The 23,637-nt window shown below is 44.8% G+C and overlaps 1 protein-coding gene across 5 annotated transcripts in view; it reads right to left on the bottom strand.

Annotated features, from left to right (window-relative positions):
* The window catches only part of Msra (methionine sulfoxide reductase A), a 333,498-nt gene that overhangs the window by 78,054 nt on the left and 231,807 nt on the right, over positions 1–23,637 (bottom strand). For all 5 annotated transcript variants that reach the window (XM_059273480.1, XM_059273481.1, XM_059273483.1 and 2 more), the window contains one exon: positions 9,437–9,543. In XM_059273480.1, the coding sequence (XP_059129463.1) occupies positions 9,437–9,543 (107 nt within the window). The remainder of the gene's footprint in view (positions 1–9,436; positions 9,544–23,637) is intronic.

Here is a 23,637-nt window from a genome sequence, read left to right as displayed (position 1 = left end):
ATGTCGCCCTATGTTGGTACAGCTTTTTGTGTCTGTACCTTTATCGAAACGAAACATCTTCCCAGCCCTGCCAAGACTGCTGTATTTTATCAACAATCTGGCCTGCACCTGAAATCCTCGGGTGTTTGTGACTCACTGAAGGAAAAGTGGTGATCAAGAGTGAAAGGCTGCCTGACAGTGCCCAGGTCTGTGCAGCTCTCAGGAGTTGCCGCTTGCAAGCCACAAGTCCCCTGCAGAAGACTAGCTTTCTTGACACTGCAGTGAAGATCTACAACCACCAGGGGGCAGTAACACAAACCAGATTTGTTTCCTTCAGGTCTGAATGTGGATGTGCACAGTTTAATGCGTAAAGCCCATTATTACAAGCTTTTCCTCTGCCCACCCCCTATTAATGAACAAATGCCCAGGGGTAATGCAGAGATTTCTAAATACAGTGCAAGAAAGGGCAATCTGTACTCATACACAGGGAGTCTAACATGCAGTAATAAGTGGAAATGAAAATAATCACCAAGATGCAAGTGAGCCATTAGGCTAAAGAGCTAGCCCTCTGTCTGGCTAAAACACAGAAATACAGATGCCTGGCTCACAGAAATGGGCATTTTAAAAATATTTATTTCACAAGTTTCTATTTACCGTTCATAATACTATCCATAATTACAACTTCAAAGCTCCAAGAGGGGTCTAGCAGGAATTCCATTTCTAGTACTGAGCACAGAGACAGGATAGTCCTCTTAGCCTAAGGTAAATAAATGCATGAATTATTCAAGAACTCCTACGGGCATTTTAAATCATAACTTCATGCTGTAAACAATAGCACAAGTTTAAAAAAAAATAAGATGAAGAGCTGTCTAAATTCCCAAACCACAAAACAGCTACTGACACCCACATCTACACAAGCTCTCCCAACGGCTGCGGTGTCTTTCTGTAGGAATCCTTGGTGTGTTTACAGGTTTTAAACATAGCAACAGAGAGAATATAATAACATGGAACCTACTCATTTCCCTGGGAACAAAGAATATGGAATGGTCCCGCCATTTTTGTAACAAAGGGGAGATTTCTCAGTCCTCTCTTCTAACAGTCGTTTGGAATGTGAGGCCTGCAGAAAAGACAACACGGCCACAGCTAGCAACCTCATCTCTGGAGTCACCCCATGCCAACCCAATACTCATAAACTTCCAGACAGATTGCGTAGTTATTATCCACACAACATGGCTGAGACACACATGGAGTTCTGTGTCAAGTGACCATAACTCTCTAAACTTTCTACTGGGGTTATTATGGGAATGAGAATGGACCCCTCTGGGCTTCGGTTTCCTAGCAACAGAGGTAGGAGAACAGATCTTGCCCTGTGCCCTTGTGTGGTGTGAAGGTCATTCGGCATAATGGGAGGGAAAACGCTAAGAACCCTTGAGATTCATGAAGACTTTCGGTGTGTGTCTTCTCTCCACTTCACACGAGGAACTGGAGCTGCAGAGACTAATCCAAGGTCATGGTGGGTGAAGGCAGAGCCAGGGCCCCAGCTGGCTGTTCTCATCCAAGGCTATGATTCTTCCCATCCCTCTGTGGAGCTGAGCACACACAACACAGCTGTCTCAGTCTGCTCTGGAAAAATACCTCAGACTAGAAGGCACACAGCACAACTGTGGACTTGGGTAAAGGGCAAGGTATAACAAGGCAGGCTGCATTCCAAGGCCCCTTCTCCCGCCTTGTAGATGGTTAGATTGTGTTTATGCAACTTTTCTGAATGCATGAGTAAAAAGAGAAAAAGAATAGCCTCCCTAATATCTATGTCTTTCCTTATAAGGTCACTAATCCCACCATGGCACTCTACCCCATGACCTTATCTAACCCAAATTACCCGGATCCAAAACCATCTCACCAGGGAAGGGCAAGGCTTTAGCAGAGGAGTTTCAGTGGAGAGAAGATAGAAATATTCATCCCATAATAATGGACAATACAACAGACTTGCTCATCTCCTGGATCTCTTTAATTTAGGTCAACAAATATTTGCAGACCATGTGTTAGCAGCCAAGCATAGTTGCAGGCACTTGGGGCACAAAGATGAATGGGAGCCCCCAAAAGGCTGGCTTAGAACAGAAAATGTCAGAATAGGTCCTAAGACACTCTCTTCAGGGAAGGGTATGTGTGACTTGTGAGCACGAGAGACTGTATAGGGATGGTTGGTTGTAACAACCTTCCCAAGATCTTTCTTCAGACAGCTCTGCTCAAAACAGCTGCAATATGAGTCTGGCAACTAATCAGTACATAATTAATATTTGATAAGGTAATTAATTTATTAATTTACTGGGGAAGGGAAAGAGATAAGTCATTTTCAGCCTACAGATGCCTAGAAGGAGCCACATAGGATCTGCGTGTACCTCCTGGGGTGGGGGGTGCCACTGGTCTGGCTGTACTCTGGTGGTACTGGCATTATGGAATAATCATTTAACATAATAGATTTCTGTGTTGAGCTGGCATAATTACAACTATTTTGGGGGTCCAGAAACTAAGAGGACTCAACTTCAATTTATCTATATTGGATCACTACATGTGTGATGAAAATGCCACTGTAAGGTGTGTGTGTGTGTGTGTGTGTGTGTGTATGTTGGATGAAAGAAGGGAAGGGAAAAAAAGAAAAAAATGGATATATATATATATATATATATATATATATATATATATATATGATATATGAAAGTCACTTAGTTCTTCTAGCAAATCTGTGGAGAAATTTGTTACCCAGAGAAATTAACTCAAGCTCAGGGTAACTAAAACTAGAACATTCTTGTCAACCTTCCAAATGTTATTTTGAAAAGAGAGAGGGGAGAGAAGGCAAGAGGTGGAGGAAGATGAAGGAAGGGGAGAGGAAGAAACAGGGATGGGGGAGGGAGGGAGAGAGGGGAGAAGAAGAGGAGGAGGAGAGATCCCGAGTGAGAGATTCCGAGTGAGAAGGCTCTCTGTCACAAACATTCCTCCAGCTCCTAGGACTACTCTTGGCACAGCTGTCTTCAGTATGCCGCGTTACTTTAGGAGTTGTTGAGTTGGGTCTCTTTTGAAGGTAGAGGGAATAAACATGCACATTTCAGCCTCCTTGCAAAACCAGATACAGACCACAAGACAGTAATGCCTGAAAGGGCACCGCCTACCCAAGTCTGTGGTTCTCACCGAGTCCCCAGGTATCCAGAAATCCTCCAGCTTCATTCAAAGCCTCTAAGCTTTGGGTGGGAATTACATGTTACATTATAGACATACCACAAGAGGGGCTGTTACTAGAAGTTACAGATGTCTTATGGGAAGAGAGCGTCATGATTGTATGGAGTCTGGAAGACCGAACGAGTCAGGCGCCAGGGAGGGAAATGATCTGGATATGCATGATGGCCACTCTGGCTGCCCTGTAAAGGCAGCTATAGCAATGGAGAAATAAAAAGTTCACTGGTCCAGGAACAGATGGTGGTACCTAAGTGATGGCAGTGACTGTGGTTACGACAGAGAAGCGGGTACATGGGAGCTGTATCTGTGGGTAGAATCCAGAGACTGTGGTTGGAATGTGTGTGAAATGCTTCCCGGAGGCTCCTGCATTGGAATGCTTGGTCCTTAGCTCAGAGTGGGCTTTGAGGTAAAGCATAGCTTTAAGAGGTGTGTTAGTGGGGCAGGTCTTAAGGTTCCTCAGCTGCACCCCACTTTCTTGACTGTGTAGACAGTGTGACTGACTACCTCACGGTCCTACCACCATGCCTCCCTCACTATGGTGGGCTGTATCCTCTCCAACCGCTTTCCCCCCCAAATTGCCTCTTCTCATGTATTTGGTCACAGCAATGAGGCCGGCAACTAGTGAGCCTCTGTGACCTGGTTAAGTGGTGGTGAGGGGTGAACACAAGAGATGGATGTGTGGTGGCTCCCAGGGGTGCTGTCAGTGGGAGGGTAGGAGAAAGAACCCGGACTCACTTATTAAAAAGTCTTCAATCTAGGACTAGCTGTGTGGACAAGGATGCAGAAATAAACAAGTGAGTATTTCTATGCAGGGATCTGGGGCTCTTTGGGTCATGAAACTGAGTATCTTTGGTACAGAGAAAATGTTTACGACACACAAGAGCAAGGTGGCAGAAACTTCATTGGTAGCACATGTAGGGAGGTTATTTGAGAATACAATATTTCTGTTTCTCCATCTGCCTTTTTCTGTGTCTTCTCTCTCTGTCTCTCATACACACACACACACACACACACACACACACACACACACCCCTCCATGCATGTCAAGGCCTCACTGGGAAGATGTGGCATTAGTGAGTATCCAGCTGCAATCTAAATGGGAAGAGAATCAAATAATCAAAGGTGAGACTTTATTCTAAAAATTACTGGCTGTTTTGAAGCAATCATTATATCCTGTTTTGTATATTTTTTGGGTGCTTTTCTTTAAATTATACATTGAACTGCATATAATCAAATGCATAGATGATAGATAATAAATTGCCAAATAATTGAAAATTAAGATAAAATTACAGAAATTATTTAAAGAATATAGTTATATTGAAGATATAGATGGATACATAGATGGAAGAATGAGTAGATGGGTGAGTAGACAGGCTGATGGAAGAGGGGCTATATAAACAGACGGGTGGGTAGATGGATGGAGAGGCTGGGTAGGTAGCTGAAAGGATAGAGGGGTGGGTGGGTGGGTGGATGGGTGGGTGGGTGGATGGATGGGTGGGTGGATATGTGGGTGGGTGGGTGGATATGTGGGTGGGTGGGTGGGTGGATGGGTGGGTAGGTGGGTGGATGGATGTGTGGGTTGGGTGGGTGGGTGGATGGGTGGGTAGGTGGGTGGATGGATGTGTGGGTTGGGTGGGTGGGTGGATAGATGGGTAGATGGGTGAGTGGGTGGGTAGGTGGGTAGATGGATAGGTGAGTGGGTGGATGGATGGATGGGTGGGTGGATAGATAAACAGACAGAGAAATTAAGGAGACAGTTTTCAAACACTGTTTAATATTTGAAATATAGTAATTTAAAATGCACCCTGAGAAGGTTTTATGCTTATTAAAGCTCAATATGTTATAACATGTACACAAAGGAAAATGCTGATTTTTCTTCTCTCTTCTGACAAGAGAAATACTCAAAGAAATCCTGTTTTCCATTCATGAGTCTTGAGGAGTTAGGAATGAGTTAGGTCATATGATAGGCCACAACTAGCTTCATTCACATCTATTGTCTCTTAAATTTCAAGACCCACAATCTACCAGGGGTTACAATGCTTAATTCTTTTTTGTTGTTGTTGCTTTGTTTTTCAAGATAGACCTTCTCTGTGTAGCCTTGGCTGTCCTGGATCTCACTCTGTAGACCAGGCTGGCCTCAAACTCACAGAGATCCTCCTGCCTTTGCCTCCAGAGTGCTGGGATCAAAGGCATGCACCACCACCGCCCAGCAAAATATTGAATTCTTAAGTGGGGAGGAGTCACATTTTGAATATGAAAGAATCCCACATGAATCCTATCCTTAACATTCCCAGAGGGCATGATTCATTCAGGTGACAATGAGAAGACATTGGTTAGGACAGACTGACTTGGGAGGATCATCCACAGTGTATGATAATCCACAAGCAATATTACCTTTGAATATTTCCTCCAGTTATTTGCTTACAAATAACCACACCGTAAAACTCCTTAAGGGAAGAGGTTTACACATAAAGACAAGATTAGGAAAATACTACACACATCCTTAAAAGATGAGAGCGCCCGACACATTTTCATGAATGTCTTCAGCTCACCAAGACATGAAGTAGCTTTATGTTCCATTGGCAGAACTCAGCCCTGTCGAGGTCATTAAATCCAGCCTGAAGTTTGGGTTTCACTCCTGCAGGTTTGAGGCTCCTTCCTGAACCTTCTTGCCTTCCCAGCCCCCACCATCAGATCAGAAGTGAGAAAAATTCTTCTTCAGGTTGCCCGCGGGTCTGGGATTGACAGTCCCGCCAACTTTGCAGAAAACCACAGTTTGGAGGGAAAAATCACTTTCGGTTTCTGGCTCCTCAGCACTCCTACACATCTAATTAGCTCAACAATTGGTCCCTGTGATAAAATCAGCTAATTTGATGTTCAAATGGCTGCTTTGTGGTAAGCAGTGCAGTTACTCCACACCACATATAACGAAGTTGCTGAAGAAGCCGCTTCCTGCGGGTCACTGGGGGACAAACTAGCAGAGGCCATCAAATTAGTAACCTAAGTCAACATTATAGTTAGTATGCAAAGGCCCCTGCAGACTCAGAGAAGATCAATGGCCGGGATGGAAGGCCCCTAATGGCCATCTCTGAAGGGGCAAAGAGGAATGAATGGAAGGAGACTCTACTCTCAAAATGAGTCTGAGTGTTTGGGGCAAAATACTGGAGGCCAAGAGCTTCACTGGTGTTGTGAAGAACTGATGCCCCTAGGAGTAAGTGTCTCTGTTGTTTCCCCAAATTTGTCCAAGGTCACCCTTGACATGAAGCACAGGCAAGGCCATCCAGGACTGCCCTCTGGCCAGCTGGAAAGACAAAAATTTTGATGGTATGGGGTCCTTTGGAAGCCAGAGCATTTTTAAGGTAAGTGTAAAAGAAAAGACTGATTCTTTATTGAGTGAAAGCTAATTGTATCACCTTTCATAGGCAAATTGTTGACTTATTTGGGGGTGGGCTATAGATACAAAGAGAATGGGCAGAAATTCACACAAGCTCCCAAAGTGGAAACAAGTCTCAGAACTACACCAACATATGCAATTTTCAACAATGATACAGAGAGGTATACACAGCTGTGTCTAAGTGTATCTATCACATCTACATATAGATAGGTAGGTAGGTAGGTAGGTAGGTAGATAGATAGATAGATAGATAGATAGATAGATAGATAGATAGATAGATAGATAGACAGATGATAGCAAAATGGCAGAGAGATGATATAGATGCATAGGTAATTAGTGTATGGATAATCAAAGCTTTGTAAAAGACTTCACTTATATAGGAAACTTAGAAGAGTGGCTGGCATTCAGTGAACACCCTTTTCTGTGGCTGCAATCCTACTTTGACTATCTCTGTCATAAGCATGTTTCTGTATTACACATCACTCTGCTCATAACTTCTGTATCTCCCAAGTGACTATCTGATCACAGCAGGAGGGTCCTACTGGGAAATCACTTCAAGCTTTTCTTCCTCAGCTCCATCACAACCTCGGAGAGCCCCTTGGTGGGATCAACCTTGAACCTTTGAAGTTAGCAGTCTTTCCTGGCTAGGGAACAGAGCTGGTGAGAGAGAAGGGCACTGTGGATGACAGACAGCTTCTGATGCTGCTTACACACTGGGATGGATAGCTTTAATTGTCAATGTGAAACAACATAGAATCACCTTGGAAGAGAGTCTCAATGAAGGATTATCTACATTGGGTTGGCCTGTGGGCATGCCTGTTGGGGGTTGACTTAATTAAGTTCATTGATATGGGAAGACTCAGCCCACTGTGGGTAGCATCATTCCCTGGGCAGGGGAGTCTTGAACTGTATAAGAGAGGACAAAGCTAGCTAAGCACAAGCAGGCAGGCAGATAAATACAAACATTTATTTTCTTTCTCTCTACTGTTTGTTATAAGATGGCTAGCTGACTCAAGTTCCTGCCTCGACTCCCCAGCAATGATAGACAGTAACTTGGAATTATAAGGCAAATGAACTTGTTTCTCCCTGATGTTGCTTTTGGTCAGGATATGTTATCACAGCAACAGAAAGTAGAATGCACACACTTAATTCCAGGCCCTTCTCAGTCACGTCAGGTCCTGGGGCTCACTTGCCTCTCCCATAGACCTTGCTGCTGTGGGGCCTGTCCTGCAGGGACCCTTCTTAGCTTTTGCAGCTCCTTGAACCGATAATGCCTCTCTCATCCTCATGCCATATACCTCTTGCCTCCTACCCCGAGATGAAGTTTCCCAGACAGATGTGCAAGGTGACACCATGCATGATGGCTCCCAGGGAAATATACTTCTTCCCGAGAATGACAGGTGATGTCAATGAGGCTCAAGCAACCATTATTGGCAGCGGCAGCATGGGCCTTAATCCTCTCTCCTCCTCCTCCTCCTCCTCCTCCTCCTCCTCCTCCTCCTCCTCCTCCTGTCCTGTTTCCTGGTACCATCCTGGAAAGCCCTCACACACAAGCCCATTACCATGAGCTCTGCCACCTGTGGGACTTGGGCTAAGACAGACATCCTAGTGGTCTCCTAGGCACAGGTATGTAGTTAGCCTTATTGCTCCCTCCCCGTACCTATAGGTACACATCACAAGACACTTTGGTTCCTGAAAATGGAGCTCTCTTGATATTGCAGTCTCCATATAGGAATATGAGAAACATCACAAAATCCAGTCCTTACTCACAGAGGGAGCCATGTATGGAGAGCAGCTGTGGGGATTGTGCCCCAAACTGCCTGCCATACCAGCCATCTGATATACCAGCCTTAGATGCATGACGGGAGAGGCAACCATCTCAGCATCTCGCTCAGCCCTTTCGCCTATCACAGTGGAACTGACCAGGCCATCCACCTCAATAACAGACAAGCCTCATCCCAGCCTTCCTCGTTACCTATCTACCATGGTGGTGTCTGTCCTACATATTTACAGCACCAGGAGTAGCTACCAGCTCTATTGTTAAATCAGAAACTATCTTAATTAAAATAGGAGAATTATCACAGAACTCTAAAAACTAAAGCAACTCAAGTTGGTTTCTTTTTAAGAGAACCAAATCTCTACTAGAGATTTTTCTAAAAGACTATAGAAGTTAATCGTGAGAACAATTATTTCATGATGTAATGTATATATTTCTGATAAATGCTTTTATTATAACTAAGTTTACTGTTGCTGGCAATGAAAAGTGTATATCACGGGTTGATCTATGTTTTCCAGAAAGGATCTATTGGAGCCTTAAGCTCTTAGAACATGACCTTACTTGGATTTGGGTCTTCATAGAAGTCATCAAGTTAAATGAGGTTACTAGGGTTAGCCTGAATCGAACGGGACCAGTGTCCTTATAAACGCAGGACTGAACACAGAAGCACACCAAGAGGGAAGATCATGTGACATTTTCAGGGAAAAGGGTCTGAACTGGTCCTTCCCTCAGGCCCCAGAAAAAGGACTTGATTCTAGATTCCAGGTCCAGAACAGAGACAAGCAAGGTCTGTGAGTTAAACACATTCTGACAGAGGGGCAGCCCCACATATTCACTGGGATGAGTTGATTTGAAGGACAAATACACATGGGCCCACTCCTGGACTCTTACTACACACATTTCTTTGGTTGAGTGACTCTGCTGGAAGCCTGGCAGAACTAGCTAAAACATATGCCTTGGAGTATGGTCACAGGTGGACGGAACCAAGCTTCCCTTTAACACTGAGCTGGCCCAGGTCACACTGGCCTGAGCAGGCCAAAGCTAGGGAGCCCTACCTTCTGGTATTCCTCCTTGGATCTCAGGGCTGCTTCCATCTGTGCATTGGAGGTGGGATAGACTGCTGATCGGTACTGGGTGCCATAGTCATTGCCTTGGCGCATACCTGAGGGCCAGAATAGAGAAGATTAGAGGGCTGCTGGGATAATAGTGCTGGCACCAGTAGACAAGTGCTGAAGGCTGTAGATTTTTTTATGAGGTTGCTGTGACCAGTTTTACTAAGTACTTATTTTAATTTTATCTTGATGTCAGTTTCTTGAAATGAGTATAGAAATGTGGTGGTTTGAATAGGTATGCCCCCGATAGACTCAAGTGTTTGAATGCTTGGCTCATGGGGAGTGGCACTATTAGGTGTGGCCTTGTTGGAGAAAGTGTGTCACTGTGGAGGTGGGCTATGCCCAATGTGAGATGCAGAGTCTTCTGATGCCTGCAGATCAAGATGTAGACCTCTCAGCTCCTTCTCCAGCACCAAGTCTTCTTGCATGCCGCCATGATGATAATGGACTGAACCTCTGAAACTGAAGCCACCTCCAATTAAATGTTTTCTTTTATAAGATCATGGTGTCTCTCTTCACAGCAGTAGAAACCCTAACTATGCCAGGAAATATATCTGTTTTAATTATAATGAAGGAGGCTGGGGAGTTGGCTCGGTGGTTAAGTGAGTGTATTACTTTTACAGAGGACCTGAGTTCAGTTCCCATCACCCATGTAGGGTGGCTCACAACCTGTTATTTCAGCTCCAGGGGGCTCCTATGCCCCTGTGGGCACCTGCACTCAACATGTACATACCCTCTTCCCCGCATGCATATAATTTTAAAAATAATAAATCTTTAGTAGAACAAATATCTCTAACTTAAGTAAATGTATCACAGTCCTGGATCATATTAGATACTCCTCCATAAATGATCATTTTATAAGCAAACACTTGAAGAATAATTTACTTATTTATCACTATGATGTACACTGTGTTGGGTGGGGTGCTCTGGGAGGGTCAGTTCTCCATCACTGCAGCAAATACCTGAGAGAAATCCACCTGTAGGAGAGAAGAACGGTTTTGGCTCCCAGCTTCAGAATTTTCAGTCCATGGGTGCTGGGCACCATGGCCTATGGTGAGGCAGCACACCATCAGGGACTCATGGTGGAGTGGGATGCTCACCTCACAAACAAGAGGAAGAGGAGGGGCTAAGGTCCTAATAGTCCCTTGAAGAGTATGCCCCCAATGACCTAACCTCCTTCCACCAGGCCCTGCCTCCTAAAAGTCCCATCACCTCCCAATAGTGCCCTGAATTGGGGAGTTAGTCTTCAATACACAGACGTGGGGGAGGGTACTTAGGCAAACAGCAGAGAGGGCCCAGCCAGCCCTCCCAGTGTTTTCTTGAGGATATGTGTAAGTCTTTGAATAAGTCATATTTAAATGTGTCCTATCTCTAATGTTTTATAACCAATACAGTTAAGATCAAGGGCCCAGGGACACAGGTAAACTGAAGATGTTTATTTACATATTTGCAGGTAAGAGAGATGTCTATAATACATTTTTAAATTTTTTTCCCAACATCCTGTTAAAAATGGACTCCAGGGCTCGGGAGATAGTTCAGTGGGTAAGAATGCTTGCTGTCCAAGTGTGAGGGCCTGAGTCAAAATTCCCAGCCCCCCTCCCAAAAGCCATGTGTAACTGTGCATGCCTGTAACTCCAGTGGTGGTAGTGGAAAAGACAAGAGGATTACTGGGCTCTACCAGCCTAACTCCAGGTTTAGTGAGGGATTCTGTCTCAAGGGAACAAGACAGAGAGAGATAGATCAGGGTACCTCATGTCCTCTGGCATGATGTCCACACACATGGACACAAATGTGCATGCACAAGTGTGCATCAGCACATATATGTGCACATATATGGCACTCACATGTTCACATACACACCTGCTATGATGGTTAGTTTTAACTGTCAACTTGACACAATCTAGGATTACCTGGAAAAAGAGTTTCAATGAGGAACTGTCTAGACTGACTGGCCTGTGGACATCAGTGTGAGGAATGTTCTTAATTGGGTTGACTGAGGTGGGTGGCAGTGGCTGCCCCTTCTCAAGACTGAATGACAAGGAGAAGAGTCAGCTGAGCTGGCAGGCAGGTAGGCATGCATTCTCTCTGCTCTTGACCATGGATGTGAATGGCTGCTTCAAGTTCCTGCTGCTTTGACATCCCCACAATGATGGACTGGAACCTTTCAGAATTTCATGCTAAAATACATTCATTTTCTTAGATTGTTTATCTCAAGGTATTTTTCATAGCTAAGGAAGTGAAACTAACACACCCATACCTTCTGTGTACACATACAGATGGACTCTGAGACTTTACTTTAGTAAAATAGCTCAGGTTAAAACTTTACACAACTGCATCAGATGTTGATGAGAATTTCGAATTGATTAGTTACTCACATCTGGTTTTACCTGTTTGTCCTTGTTCTCCTAGACTGCTCTGCTCTCCCTTCCTTATTTCTCCCCACAGCAACAGTGCTCTGACTGAAGTCCTTCGTTCATCCTAACCATTCTGCCGCCATTTACTTTCCCCTTGTCCTTCTCACTGCTGAACTCAGCTGCTCCTTCCCTGCCCTGAGCCCTTCAAAATGGCAGCTCCCTCATTTCCGCTTACAGTCTGCACAGTTGAGTCTTCAGTCCCCCCCCCCCCCCCCCCGCGCCCCCATTCAGTCTTTGGTCATGTATTGCCACATTCCTGCCAGCATTTATGTGTCTAGGTCCTTGGTCCTGTTCTCAACCCTGCTGCTTCTCTCTTACTGGTCTCACTTTGTTTTGATCTCTGGCATGAGCGGCCCTCCTTCCAACCTGGAGCGATGCATGTTTTACTGGCACCTCCCAGCCTTCCCTTTGCTTCCAACAGCCCTCACCAGTAGGGAGATCAATACATCAGGGGGTGTGGTGGTAAAAGCAGAGTCAATGGGTCTGCTGCAGGGTGCTGCTCCGGAGCTGGATCACAAAAGCTTCTGATTCTGGGACTGTTGCTATGGTGAGTGTGAAACATCCCTCACAGACTCATGTGTTGGTTCCAACTGGTGGCACTGTTTTGGAAATTTGTGGAAACTATAGGAGAGGAGGCCTAGCTGGAGGAAGTAGGTAAATTAGGGTGGGGGGTAAGGGATGTTTATGCCTGACCCCTTTGTACCTTGTTTCCTGCCTTGAGGTAAGCATCCTCTGTCTTATGTCTGCACCATGGGGCTCAGAATCGAAGAGCCAAGCAACCGTGGACTGAATCCTCTGGAACCCCAGGCTAAAAGAAAGTCTTTCCTCCTGTGTTTCAGCCAAATCCTTGGTCACAGCAATAAGAAGTCACTAGTACAGTGTGCAAACTGAACGAGTGAGTGGTCTTGCAGATCATCTTACCACATGCCCCTGGTGGGTCATCCCACCATATTACTCCATCTCTGACTCCGCACTGTGCACCTCACAGTTCACACCTCCTCTTCCCAGGCACAAAGCCAGGGATATCACGTTCATATTCCTCATTCTTAAACAAAATGGGATGAAAAAATGAGCATGGTATGTAATTCCCTTTTATAAAACATACACATTTTCACAGTTTTTATGCTAGACTAACAGTTTCAACTTGTTGAGTTTAAGTTTTATAAGGGCCAACACGTTGACCAGCTCTTCTCCGTGTGTTAGTCCTCAAAAAATGCTTTCAAAATATAAATCAAAGCTGCCTTCAAAGAATCCATTGGGCTTAGATTATAAATGTGTTCAACTCCTGAGAATTAAGTCACAGCACCCCAGGAGGTAACACTGAAATGTGCATCTTGGTTAAGCATCAACCTTCCATTAACTCTTGTCTCCCAGGAGCTAATAAGCTGCTAGCTAGGGAGAGTGTTAACTAGGTCATTGGGGTACAGCCGGGCAAAGCTCACTTGGGCTCTTTTCAAGATGGAGGGAAAGTGAAGAAATCAATTAATACCCTAAAGTAAAATCTAAGTGTTTTTAATGACGGTCAGACAACTGAGGTGCTTAAATGCAGTGAGTGTTTTCTCTACACAGACACTCCAGCCTCTGCACTGCTCACATCCTGAGCTAGAAGATCTTCAGTCCTTGGGCTGCCCTATGCATTCTAGGACACATTGTAGCATCCTCAGGCTCGATCCACCGATGCCCACCCAGTTGTGACATGCCAAATTATCTCTACAGATTGCTACATGTCCCCTAGGTGGCAAAATTGCCTCTGGTTGAGACCTGTTCCTTTATATTAATGAACCATGACTTCCGATATCATTATATACAGCCTTCATGTTCAAGGCAGCTGAGCGAAGCAATGGAAGGAAGTGGGGGCCACAGGAGGGGAGAAACCAACAACTCCAGAGGAATCATGAAAGTCTTCCATGTCCACATTCATGTCTGTATCCACTGAGTTCCATGGTCGCTAGTGTGGTTTGTTTTCATTTTAATTTTTACTGTTTCATTTACAATTCCACATGCATACATGTTGCATGCTGACTTCTTCAGAATTCAAGAGAATGGAGGTTTGCATAAGGGAATACAAGATATTTTTAATTTGTTTTTGTCAAACAGCAGTTTTAATTGAAAATATTTTTTCATACAATACATTCTGATCTTGCTTTCCCCCTTCCTCATTTTATCCCAGATCCTCTCCCTACCTCCCCACACATCCAACTACATGCCTTCTAGCTCTCTCTCTTTAGAAAACAAACCAGCACATTTTAAAAATAGAATAATAAAAACAAAGAAAAGGCATGAGACATACACACAGACAGAGAAATACAGGTATGCACACGCACAAAAACAAACCAATAAAGATGCAAAATTGGAAACCATAACATACAAGCAAAAGACCAGTAAGATTAAAAATACATAAATAAATGCTCAAACAAAGCAATGTGAAAGACAAAAACTACAAAAATACCACTGAGTTCATTTTCTGTCAGCCTGTACTGCTGGGCATGGGGCCTGACCTTAAGTGTGGTTTGTATGCCCAGTGAGACTCCATTGTAGGAAAGTAATGTTTCCTCTGCAAGGGGTTGTCAATTGGAGATAACTTCCTGGTTAGGAATGGGAGCTCACGTCTCCTTTCTCCTCTTAGCCCTGGAACCCTGTCCGGCTTGAACCTGTCCAGGCCCTGCACATGCTGCCACAGTCTCTGAGTCCATATGTGTGTCAGTCCTGTTGTGTCTGGAGGTCCTTGGTGTCCTCCATCCCCTCTGGCCCTTACAATCTTTCTGCCTCCTCTTCCAAATAGTTCCCTGAGCCCTGAGGGGAGGGTTTGATGACAATATCCCATTTAGGACTGAGTGTTCCAAGGCAGCATTTTAAGTGACATTTAAAAATCTAAAACAACAGACTTGAGGTAAGTAAAAATTAAAATTAGTACGTACACAGTTTAGCTATGAGGCTCTTAATTATATAAAGAAAACCACAAGAGGTCTTTTTGCTTCTTATTTACAAGTCTGGGCAGGAGACAAGAGAAGCATTAAGGCAGCAGCCTGTCTTTGCTGGGGACCAGTGTGGCTACCACACTGCCCAGGAATCTCTATGCATCTGTCCTGTCTCATGGTACCCATGGGAACAGCATCCATGTTACCAGGGATGAAAACAAAGATGATGAAGGAAGATAGATCTGGGCTGCTGCTTTTTTAGTTAATAAGCGAAGCTTTGCTGAAGCTGGGAATTGAAGTGGCTCCATGGTCACCAGGGACTCTGATTTCTTTTCACTCAATTATTTTTAGCACATGGTTTCACTCTCAAGAACAAACATCAGCTTCTGGTCCTGTAACCACCGTGGCCAAAGTGCAGACTAAGAGAAGGAAGGAAGAGGAAAAGTGAAAGAATGAAATCTCTCACTTCCTCCATCTTTACCTTTATTAATTTTTATGTATTATTACTATGAGTCTATGACGTGTGGGGGTGGATATGCGCATCCATGGTGCACATGTGGAGGACAGAGGACAACTGAGTGGAATCAGCTCTCTTCTTCCACCTTTTTGAAGTTCTGGGGATCAAACTCAGGTCTCCAGGCCTGCATGACAAGTGCCTTCACCCACAGAGCCACCAACCTGCTCTGACTTCTTTTATCTTTAAACAGCCTTCCTAGAAGTTTCGCACCGCACCATTAGTTATACCTTATTGGTCAGAACCTGGTCACATGGCCATACCTCCCAAACTCCCCACTCCACTACGAATGGACCAAGACCTCTGGAGAGGCTACATCCTTACTCAACTTCTTCTCTTTCCCTCTCTACTTCTCACATTCACTTACAGGTTCTCCTCTTCACTCCTCTGTCCCCCTCCAGTCACAGGCACTGATCCCCTGCTCAGGCTCTGCATCAGGGAAGCTAACTGACTCCATGACCATCACTACTTCTGTCCCCAGTAAAGCTGATTTACTGCCCACTTTTGCATTCTATTGTTTCTTACATTCTGTGACTCTCAGAGAAAGTCCATAGTCCTGTACACCATCTTGTCCTGCTTGGGATGGTACTTCTATGTTCTGTGGTTGACTCTTTTAGAATGGGAAGGGGCTTAGAGGCCATGGCTAGCTCCAAAATTCTTAACACCTCCAGCTGCTTCTTCAAAATCTATCCCAGTGAAAAGTAAAACTGCTGGTGAATGGCTCAGAACCACATCATTTCACACTCATGGAAGAACTGGTCTTCTATTCCTTGTTGTGAACTGACTCACTAGTTTATCTCCACAGAGATGGCATTGAAAGCCACCTGCACACCTCAGTGGCACAGAAGACCACAGCTCACACGGTCCACTCCAGCGTTGTCCCCTTCCTGTGGCTGGAAAACAGGATCTCCTTAGAAGAGCACACCGGAGTGCTCCAACATTCTCCACCAGGTCATGAGCATCTGTCCTTTGCAGTGACACACAGCTTCCGACTGTAACCCGAGAGAGAGCCCTTCTTGGCACACCTGGCCTTTCTCTCAGGTGTCTGAGATGAAACCCATGAATATTGAGCAGTCTCACTTTGCCTGACTGAAAAATTAATTCTGTCAATTTTAACTGACAGCTCATTTTAAATTTAAAATGAGGAGATGAATGGATAGCCCTTGTTTCATCAAAAAGGAGACAGCGAGGCATCAAAACAGCTAACAAAGCCTGGAGACATGGCTCAGCCAGAAAAGGGTTTGCTGCACCTCCATGAGGACCTGGGATCCATTTCTAGTACCCACTAAAAAGCTTGGCACAGTGGTGCACATGTACAATACCAGTGCTAGTGGGGTGAAGACAAGTGGATTCCTGGAGCTCACTGGCTGACTAGCCTAGCCCAGCTAGTGGTCCCAGTGAATAAGCCTGTCTTGAAAAATAAGACGGGCAGTGACTAGGAATAACACTTGAGGTTGTCTTCAGGTTTTCACATGCATGAGTGTATATCAGTGACCACTACAGACCAGCACAGACCATCAGTGATCACCACAGACCATCATAGACCATCAGTGATTCACCACAGACCAGCACAGACCATCAGTCATCACCAGAGACCAGTACAGACCAGCATAAACCATCAGTGATCAGTGATTCACCACAGACCAGCACAGACCTTCAGTGATTCACCACAGACCAGCACAGACCTTCAGTGATTCACTACAGACCAGCACAGACCATCAGTGATCACCACAGACCATCAGTGAGCTTCTCAGGATGTTTACAAAAACAACACCAAGCATAAACAGATGGCATAAAATGGAGAAAGTGAGCTGCACATTAGCAACCATGCATCAACCACTCTCTACTGCTGACTATAAATGGGATCTGACAGCTGCTTCAAGCGCCTACTGCCTTGATTTCTCTGCCATGATGGATTGTACCTTGGACTGTGACATAAAAATAAGGCTTTTCTCCTTTAAGTCGCTTTTGTCAGATTACTTTAACACAGCAACAGGAAATAAAACTAAGAGTCAACACAGAAAAGTATATACAGCATGTACCAAAGCACATAAAACATAGTACAAGATTTATCAATTATACACTTCACTTAGATGTTACAGTAAGATAACAGTATCGTTATTCCTTATCATGAAGTGAATGCTCAGATAAAGACCACCAACATAAATAAATGGAGTACCACTGTCCCCCATGTGTCCCTTCTAACAAAAGTGCCTTCTAGTATAGTTTGGCCTATTTTTGAAATTTATAAAAATGAAGCTGTACAGTGGTTCCAATCTCACATGTCTTTGTTCTGTGGCTTCAGAACATCTCTTGAATGAGCACCCACCCACCCACCATGAACGCATTCATCCTGCAACAAGCATGACCAGCCCAGGACTGCCAAGAACATTTTCAATATGCACTCGGCTACACATATGCATGAGACACTTGTGGGAACACACACAAGTTGGTCAGTGAGGTTTGCACATCTTCAGTGTAACTACATGTAAGCCACTTTTCAGACCAGTTACCCTGATTTACAAAACCCATATTCCTCCATCCAGAAGCCAGAAGCTCTGAGAACCTGCCAATTCACAGAATGTGCTCAAGTCTGATATTCTACTTTCTGTCAGCTCAGTTCATGATGTAATCTCACTTGATCTTAATTTGCATTTTCCTAATTGATAACGATGCTGTTTTTAATTTTGTGCTTCTCCATTGCTATTTAAATACCTTGGCGATATTCCTTTGCAGCAATCTGTGTTTCTAAAAAAAATCTATTTCATATATTTTAAATATTCTGGATATAAATCCATTATCAGATATAATCTCATTAAAGAAAATTGGCATTTTCTTTACAATGCTTTGGTTCGATTAATTTTTATTTATTTAATTTATGTGTAGGAACGTTAGCTTTCATGTCTGTATGTATACCTGGTATCTGCTTGGTGTCTTCAGAGGCCAGAAGAAGGTGAAAATCCTCTGCAACTAGAGTTACAGGTGGTTGGAAGCTATCATGAAGTACTGGGAACTGAACCTGGGTCCTCTGTAAGAGCAGCAAGGGCTTTTAACTGCAGAGTCATCTCTCCAGCCCCTACAATGCTTTGCCATAAGCCACAATTTGGAGATGGTTGGATTCGCCCACCCACTGCTTACTTCGCTCCTCTGCCTCGTCTGTTGACGTGTCCCCACATCAAGCGCACAGCAGCTTAACAGGTGCTGTTTTACAATGACTAAGACACACAGAAGGAAAAGTTCCCTGTGTTCTTGTTACATAAGAACACATTTGCTTTTGTAAACACCTAAAATCTTTTTTTTTTTTTCAAGTCTGAAGAAGGAGGGGGTAGAGGAGGAGGAGGTGGAAGAGAGTGAGAAGAGCAACATGGAGGCGGCAGGACCATAGGGGTTTCACTGGGGTTTCTACTAAATTTACAGAGTCAGAGAGCAATGACATGTTCACAAGCTGCTTCCAATCTTCCAGCTGTCCCATGGCTAAGTGAACACTATTAGAGACTTATTAATGGCGCTTCTCTTCAAGGAACCTCTTTCTGAAATTCTTGTGGCTGGGCCTAATAGTTTACTTCTTGCTCACGCCAAGAACATTTGGTAAAGAGGGCTGCTAACCCCTCCTGCCTCTGGGGGTCTGGGGGACCTAGGCTGGTGGAAGCTGATGTATCTTTGGTTGGTTGCTTCCCTGGGTGCCTATGTTCAGAGCTCAAAGGCCAGGCAGGAGTTTTAGGAGCTAAGATCGGAAGTAGAAGGGGTCATTTCTGCCACATTCCATTGGCCAGAACTCAGTCACATGGCCACTAGGAGAAGGAGAATTCCTAGAGAGCTGGGGAGAAGTGAGCGTTACTCAGTCATCTCTCCTTGACTTAAGTCTGAACGAGGATCCCCACCCACCCCAGTACAGGGCAGAGTAGAGGTTGTAATAGAGCTGGGGCTGGTAGTTCACATCTCTAGTCACAGGACTTGTGAGTTCGAAGCCAGCCTGGGCTACATGATAATGAGTTCCAGGGTGGCCTGGGCTACAGAGTGAGACCAAAAATAAAACAAAACAAAATACAAACAAATAAACAACAACAATACACAACAATACCCCCCCACAGTAGTTGCTCCAACATGCTGCAGTTTCTGAATATCTCACTGTTCAGTAGTGTGTGTGCACACAGTAGTCTTTTGTACAGACCCCTTTCCGTGCTTTGTCACTTATGAATACGAAATTGTGTTGAATTCCTTGTTGCATAGATTCTGGTAGCCATGTTTTTCTTTTAATCTGTCCAGTAAACACTCTGGCCAGTTTCCAGGGTTAACACTGAAATGTTAAACCAGGTGTCATGGAATCCACTTGGTGACAGATGTTGTCTTCAAGATGTCACTGATTTCAGTTTGCTAACAGTCCACTGAGGATCTCTGCATAAACCTTCCTAGGTAAAACTGCCCTTTGATTTTGTTTTCTCATATGCTCAGATTTGGGTATCAAGAATACACAGAGGCATGGAGCAAACTTCTATTTTCTTCAGCCATTGGGAGACATCCTGTAGTGGGTAGCTATTCCAGCCTTGACCTTTAAGTGCCACCCCCATTGAGGCTTCGGTACCTGTCACGCCTACAGGAGCCCTGAAGACCCGAGATCTGGATGTGCTGGCTCTCTGGGTTCCTGGATCCTGGACACTGGAGGTAGACCGAGCAGAGTTCTCCAGAGAACACCGCTGGACTGTGCCACACCTTTCCCAGACCCTGTTACCTATCCCTTTACTTGTAAGTTACCCCACAAAATAAACCTCCCTTTTAACTACGTGGAGTTGCCTTAATACTACAACCAATAACATCCCTCAAGACAGCAGTGGTTTCTCTCTTAAATGTTAGTAGAAGCATCTGAGCTCTTCAAATATGGATTCAATTTCTTTAGCAATACCAAGTTCATTTCATTTCGCTGGGCTCTACTTTTTTTTTTTTTTTTTACTTTCTTTTTATTTATTAAATGTGTCTTTCACATCATTCATCTTGATCCCATTCATTTCCCCATCCCTTTGCATCTACCCTTTGGCCCTGCAAATACCTCCCCCCACAATAAAATAAAATTTAAGAGAAAAAAAGAAAGGAAAAAATTTAACAATCTCGTCATGGAAGCTGCAGTGTGACACAGTGAGTCACACAGTAAACCCCTTTGTCCACATATCTTTACTTGCAAGTGTTCACTGCAAAGAGTCATTGGTCTATTTTGAGCCTCTGGTTTCTACTACACCATCGATCCTGGGCCTTCACTGAGACTCTTCTTGGATATCTTGTTGTTGTCCTGAGTTATGGAGAGCCTGCAGCTTTGGGTCTTTGGGTCAGGTCCCTTCCAGTGCTCCAGCAGATCATAGATGGGGTGGATGGATGGAGCGGGCCAAGTTATAACCCTGGTTCTGGACCTGGCAGCTGCAGGATTGGTCATCCCACCAATATTCCCCTATCCTTAACACCATGATGAGCTCTCCTGCATTGCCCTGGTTAATTCACCCTTGCAGCAATGAGCAAGGGGTGGGGCCAGTTCTCCTGCTTTTGTGCCCTCAGGGTCAGCTTTCCCACACCTACACCACCAGGGTCAGCTCTACTGTGTTGCCCAGGCAAGGTACAGGGACCCTTCTCTCAAGTGCTGCAGCTGGTGAGGGACAGGGACAGCCCTCCTGCTCTTATGACCCCAGGGCTAGCTCCTCCACCCTCTCAGGTGTTGATGGGTGGGGGTTGGGGGGAGGGAATCTCTCCTTTGCATATGACGCCACATGTCAGTTGAGTAATGGGGACAGCTCTCCCTTGCTTGCAACATCAGAGCTGGGTCACCTCACCTCTGACAACAGGACCAGCTCTGCTGTGCCACCTAGGTGAGGAGCAGGGCCCACTTTCTTGAGTGCTGCAGCTGGTAAGGGGGAGGGTCATCTCACTCATCTGTTGTAGGTGGTAAGGGGTGGGGGGTAAGGTGTGGCATCTCCCCTCCACCAACACCACTGCATGACAGATGAGTAGTGGGGACAGCTTTCCCAAGCCTACAACTTCTGGGCTGGCTCACCCAGACCTCCGCCAGCTGGGTTGGCTCTATTGTGTTGCCCAGGTGAGGCCCAGGGCCTGCTCTCCAGAGTGTTGCAGCTGGTGGGGGATGGGGACAGCTCTCTTGCTCTTGTGACCTTAGGGACAGTTCTCCCACCTGCCTCAGGCATTGATGGGAAGGAGGGGAGAGCATCTTTCCCCTGCCCATGCCACCACAAGATAGATGAGAAACAGGGATAGTTCTGTTGGTTCTTAAGAGGTTTGTTTTCAATGTAACTTTGTTCTCAAGTTCGATGCTCTAGATGTCCTCTGAGTCTGGCTGTATCTCCAGTGTCTGCAGTGAGATTCCTTTTTATTTATTTATTGTTCTTCAGACTGGGAATCTCTGTTTTTTATTGACTGACTTTGCTAACAGTTTACCAGCACGTGCATTTGGAAAGCCTTGGCTTTCACGGTCATCTCTGCTGCTGGTTTGAGCTCCACGCCATTGGTTTATGGTCTTCATTCTTTCTTTCCCACTGGTGGGATTATTTGGTGGTTGGTTTCTGGTTTCTCGAGATGGATGATCTTCTCTCTTCTCACAGATAGGTGTAAGATCTGTTTAGCTATGCCCTGTGAACTTGGATATGTAGTATCTGAATCATCACCTAATTAAAATTATTTTCTAACCGTTCATAATTTATCCTTAATAACTAGATTTGCTACTGATTTTCCTCATCAGCACAAGAAGAAGCAACTTTAGTGTGTGTGGGGGTTGATTTTGGCTCCTGGTTTGAGGGGACACAGTCCCTCGAAATGGAGAAACAAAATAACTGGCAGAACTTTCCATATCTGCTTGCTTCCCTCACTGTAGATCAGGAAGCAGGATCACACCGGGAGTCTCAAGGCCCGCCCCACAGTGAGCCACTTCCTCCTGCTAACCCCCACCTCCTAAAGGCTCCACACCCCACAAAACAGAACCACCTGCTGGGATCAAGTGTTTAAACGGGAGCCTGGGGTGGCGGGCAGGACAGGGCAGGACGTATTTACCATGCAAACTACAAGGCTAAGATAGAAATAAATTTTTCTTCTTAACATAAGAGGATTTTTCTGGATAGCTCGCTGCTGCTGATTTCTAGTAGAATGCCATGGTAAGAGAATCCTAATCTATGTGACTTTAAACCCTTTAGCCACGCTGCTGTTTTTCTGGCCTAGTGTGTGTTCTGTGTATGACTGAGAAGATAGGCCACTTCCAGGTACTTCATATGTGTCCAATAAGTTAAGGATCCTGGGTTGAGGACACCTTCCACATCTTAGTAAGGACCCCCAAACCTACATTTATGGCATCGGAGAATTCTCTCAGAACATGGTGTCTCCGTCCTCTTCTGCCTGTCTCCTTTCCTGTTTCCTTTCATCTTGATCTGGTCATTCCTCACAACCTGTCAGCTGTTGCCTGTGATGCTCTCAGGGTGTTCTAAATATTTTACCCACCACCTTAAGTTGTTTTCAGTGCGTGAGCTGAACTGAATGGCCCAATCTGCCAATACTGCAGCCTAGAAACTTCAGTTCCCACTAATGCTATCAGCTCGGATCCTCCCCTTACCTAATTTAGGACATTGTATAAAGTGTATTAGTTCTTCTGACTTCATATTTTACTGCTTAAGTGCAAAATTTTCACATTCTAAATGATGATGTAAAATGTGTGCAATTCCTCTGAATGTTTCCAAAAGCCCAATTATCTTCCTCTTGTTAATCCTTAACAGCGTGTATGAAATTGTAACAGACACCGCAGGAGTCACAGCCACTGGCAAGTATGCAGCTCTTTCCAGTCACCGTGGGTCATGCCTCCTGCTCTCTGAAAGCATCACTTAACAATGTGGAGTCACGTGTCTTACCAGAAGAACACACGGCTTGGAACTGAGCCCCGGCGAACAAATTCCATCCTTGTCACATAATGGTAATGTACTAGTGGGTGCCAGACAAATTCTCTTGCTTCACTGGGGCAGTCTGTTCATCTGCAGTCTGTCCATCTGCAGAATGGGTCTAACTTTCATGGGTGCTTTTAAGAATCAAATAGAGTTTTACATGCATAAGCTTCCAAGCGCCATGGCCATCACAAAGATGGTACCCACCAAGAGTCCTCCAATCAGGTTTGGAGGTACCAGATCCTTACAACACCAAAAGGCAGAGCAAACCTGCTCTGTACAAGCATTCTTAAAAAGACATTTGAGGGTGCAAACAGCAGAGGTACTGTGCACATGTATGACAATGCTATGGGGAAGCACACTTGAAAGTCCAATTAATAAA

Source organism: Peromyscus eremicus, chromosome 9 (genome assembly GCF_949786415.1).
Source record: "Peromyscus eremicus chromosome 9, PerEre_H2_v1, whole genome shotgun sequence".
Taxonomy (NCBI): Eukaryota; Metazoa; Chordata; class Mammalia; order Rodentia; family Cricetidae; genus Peromyscus; species Peromyscus eremicus.
Note: the sequence above shows the minus strand (reverse complement) of the source record. Positions and strands in the feature narration are given on the sequence as shown.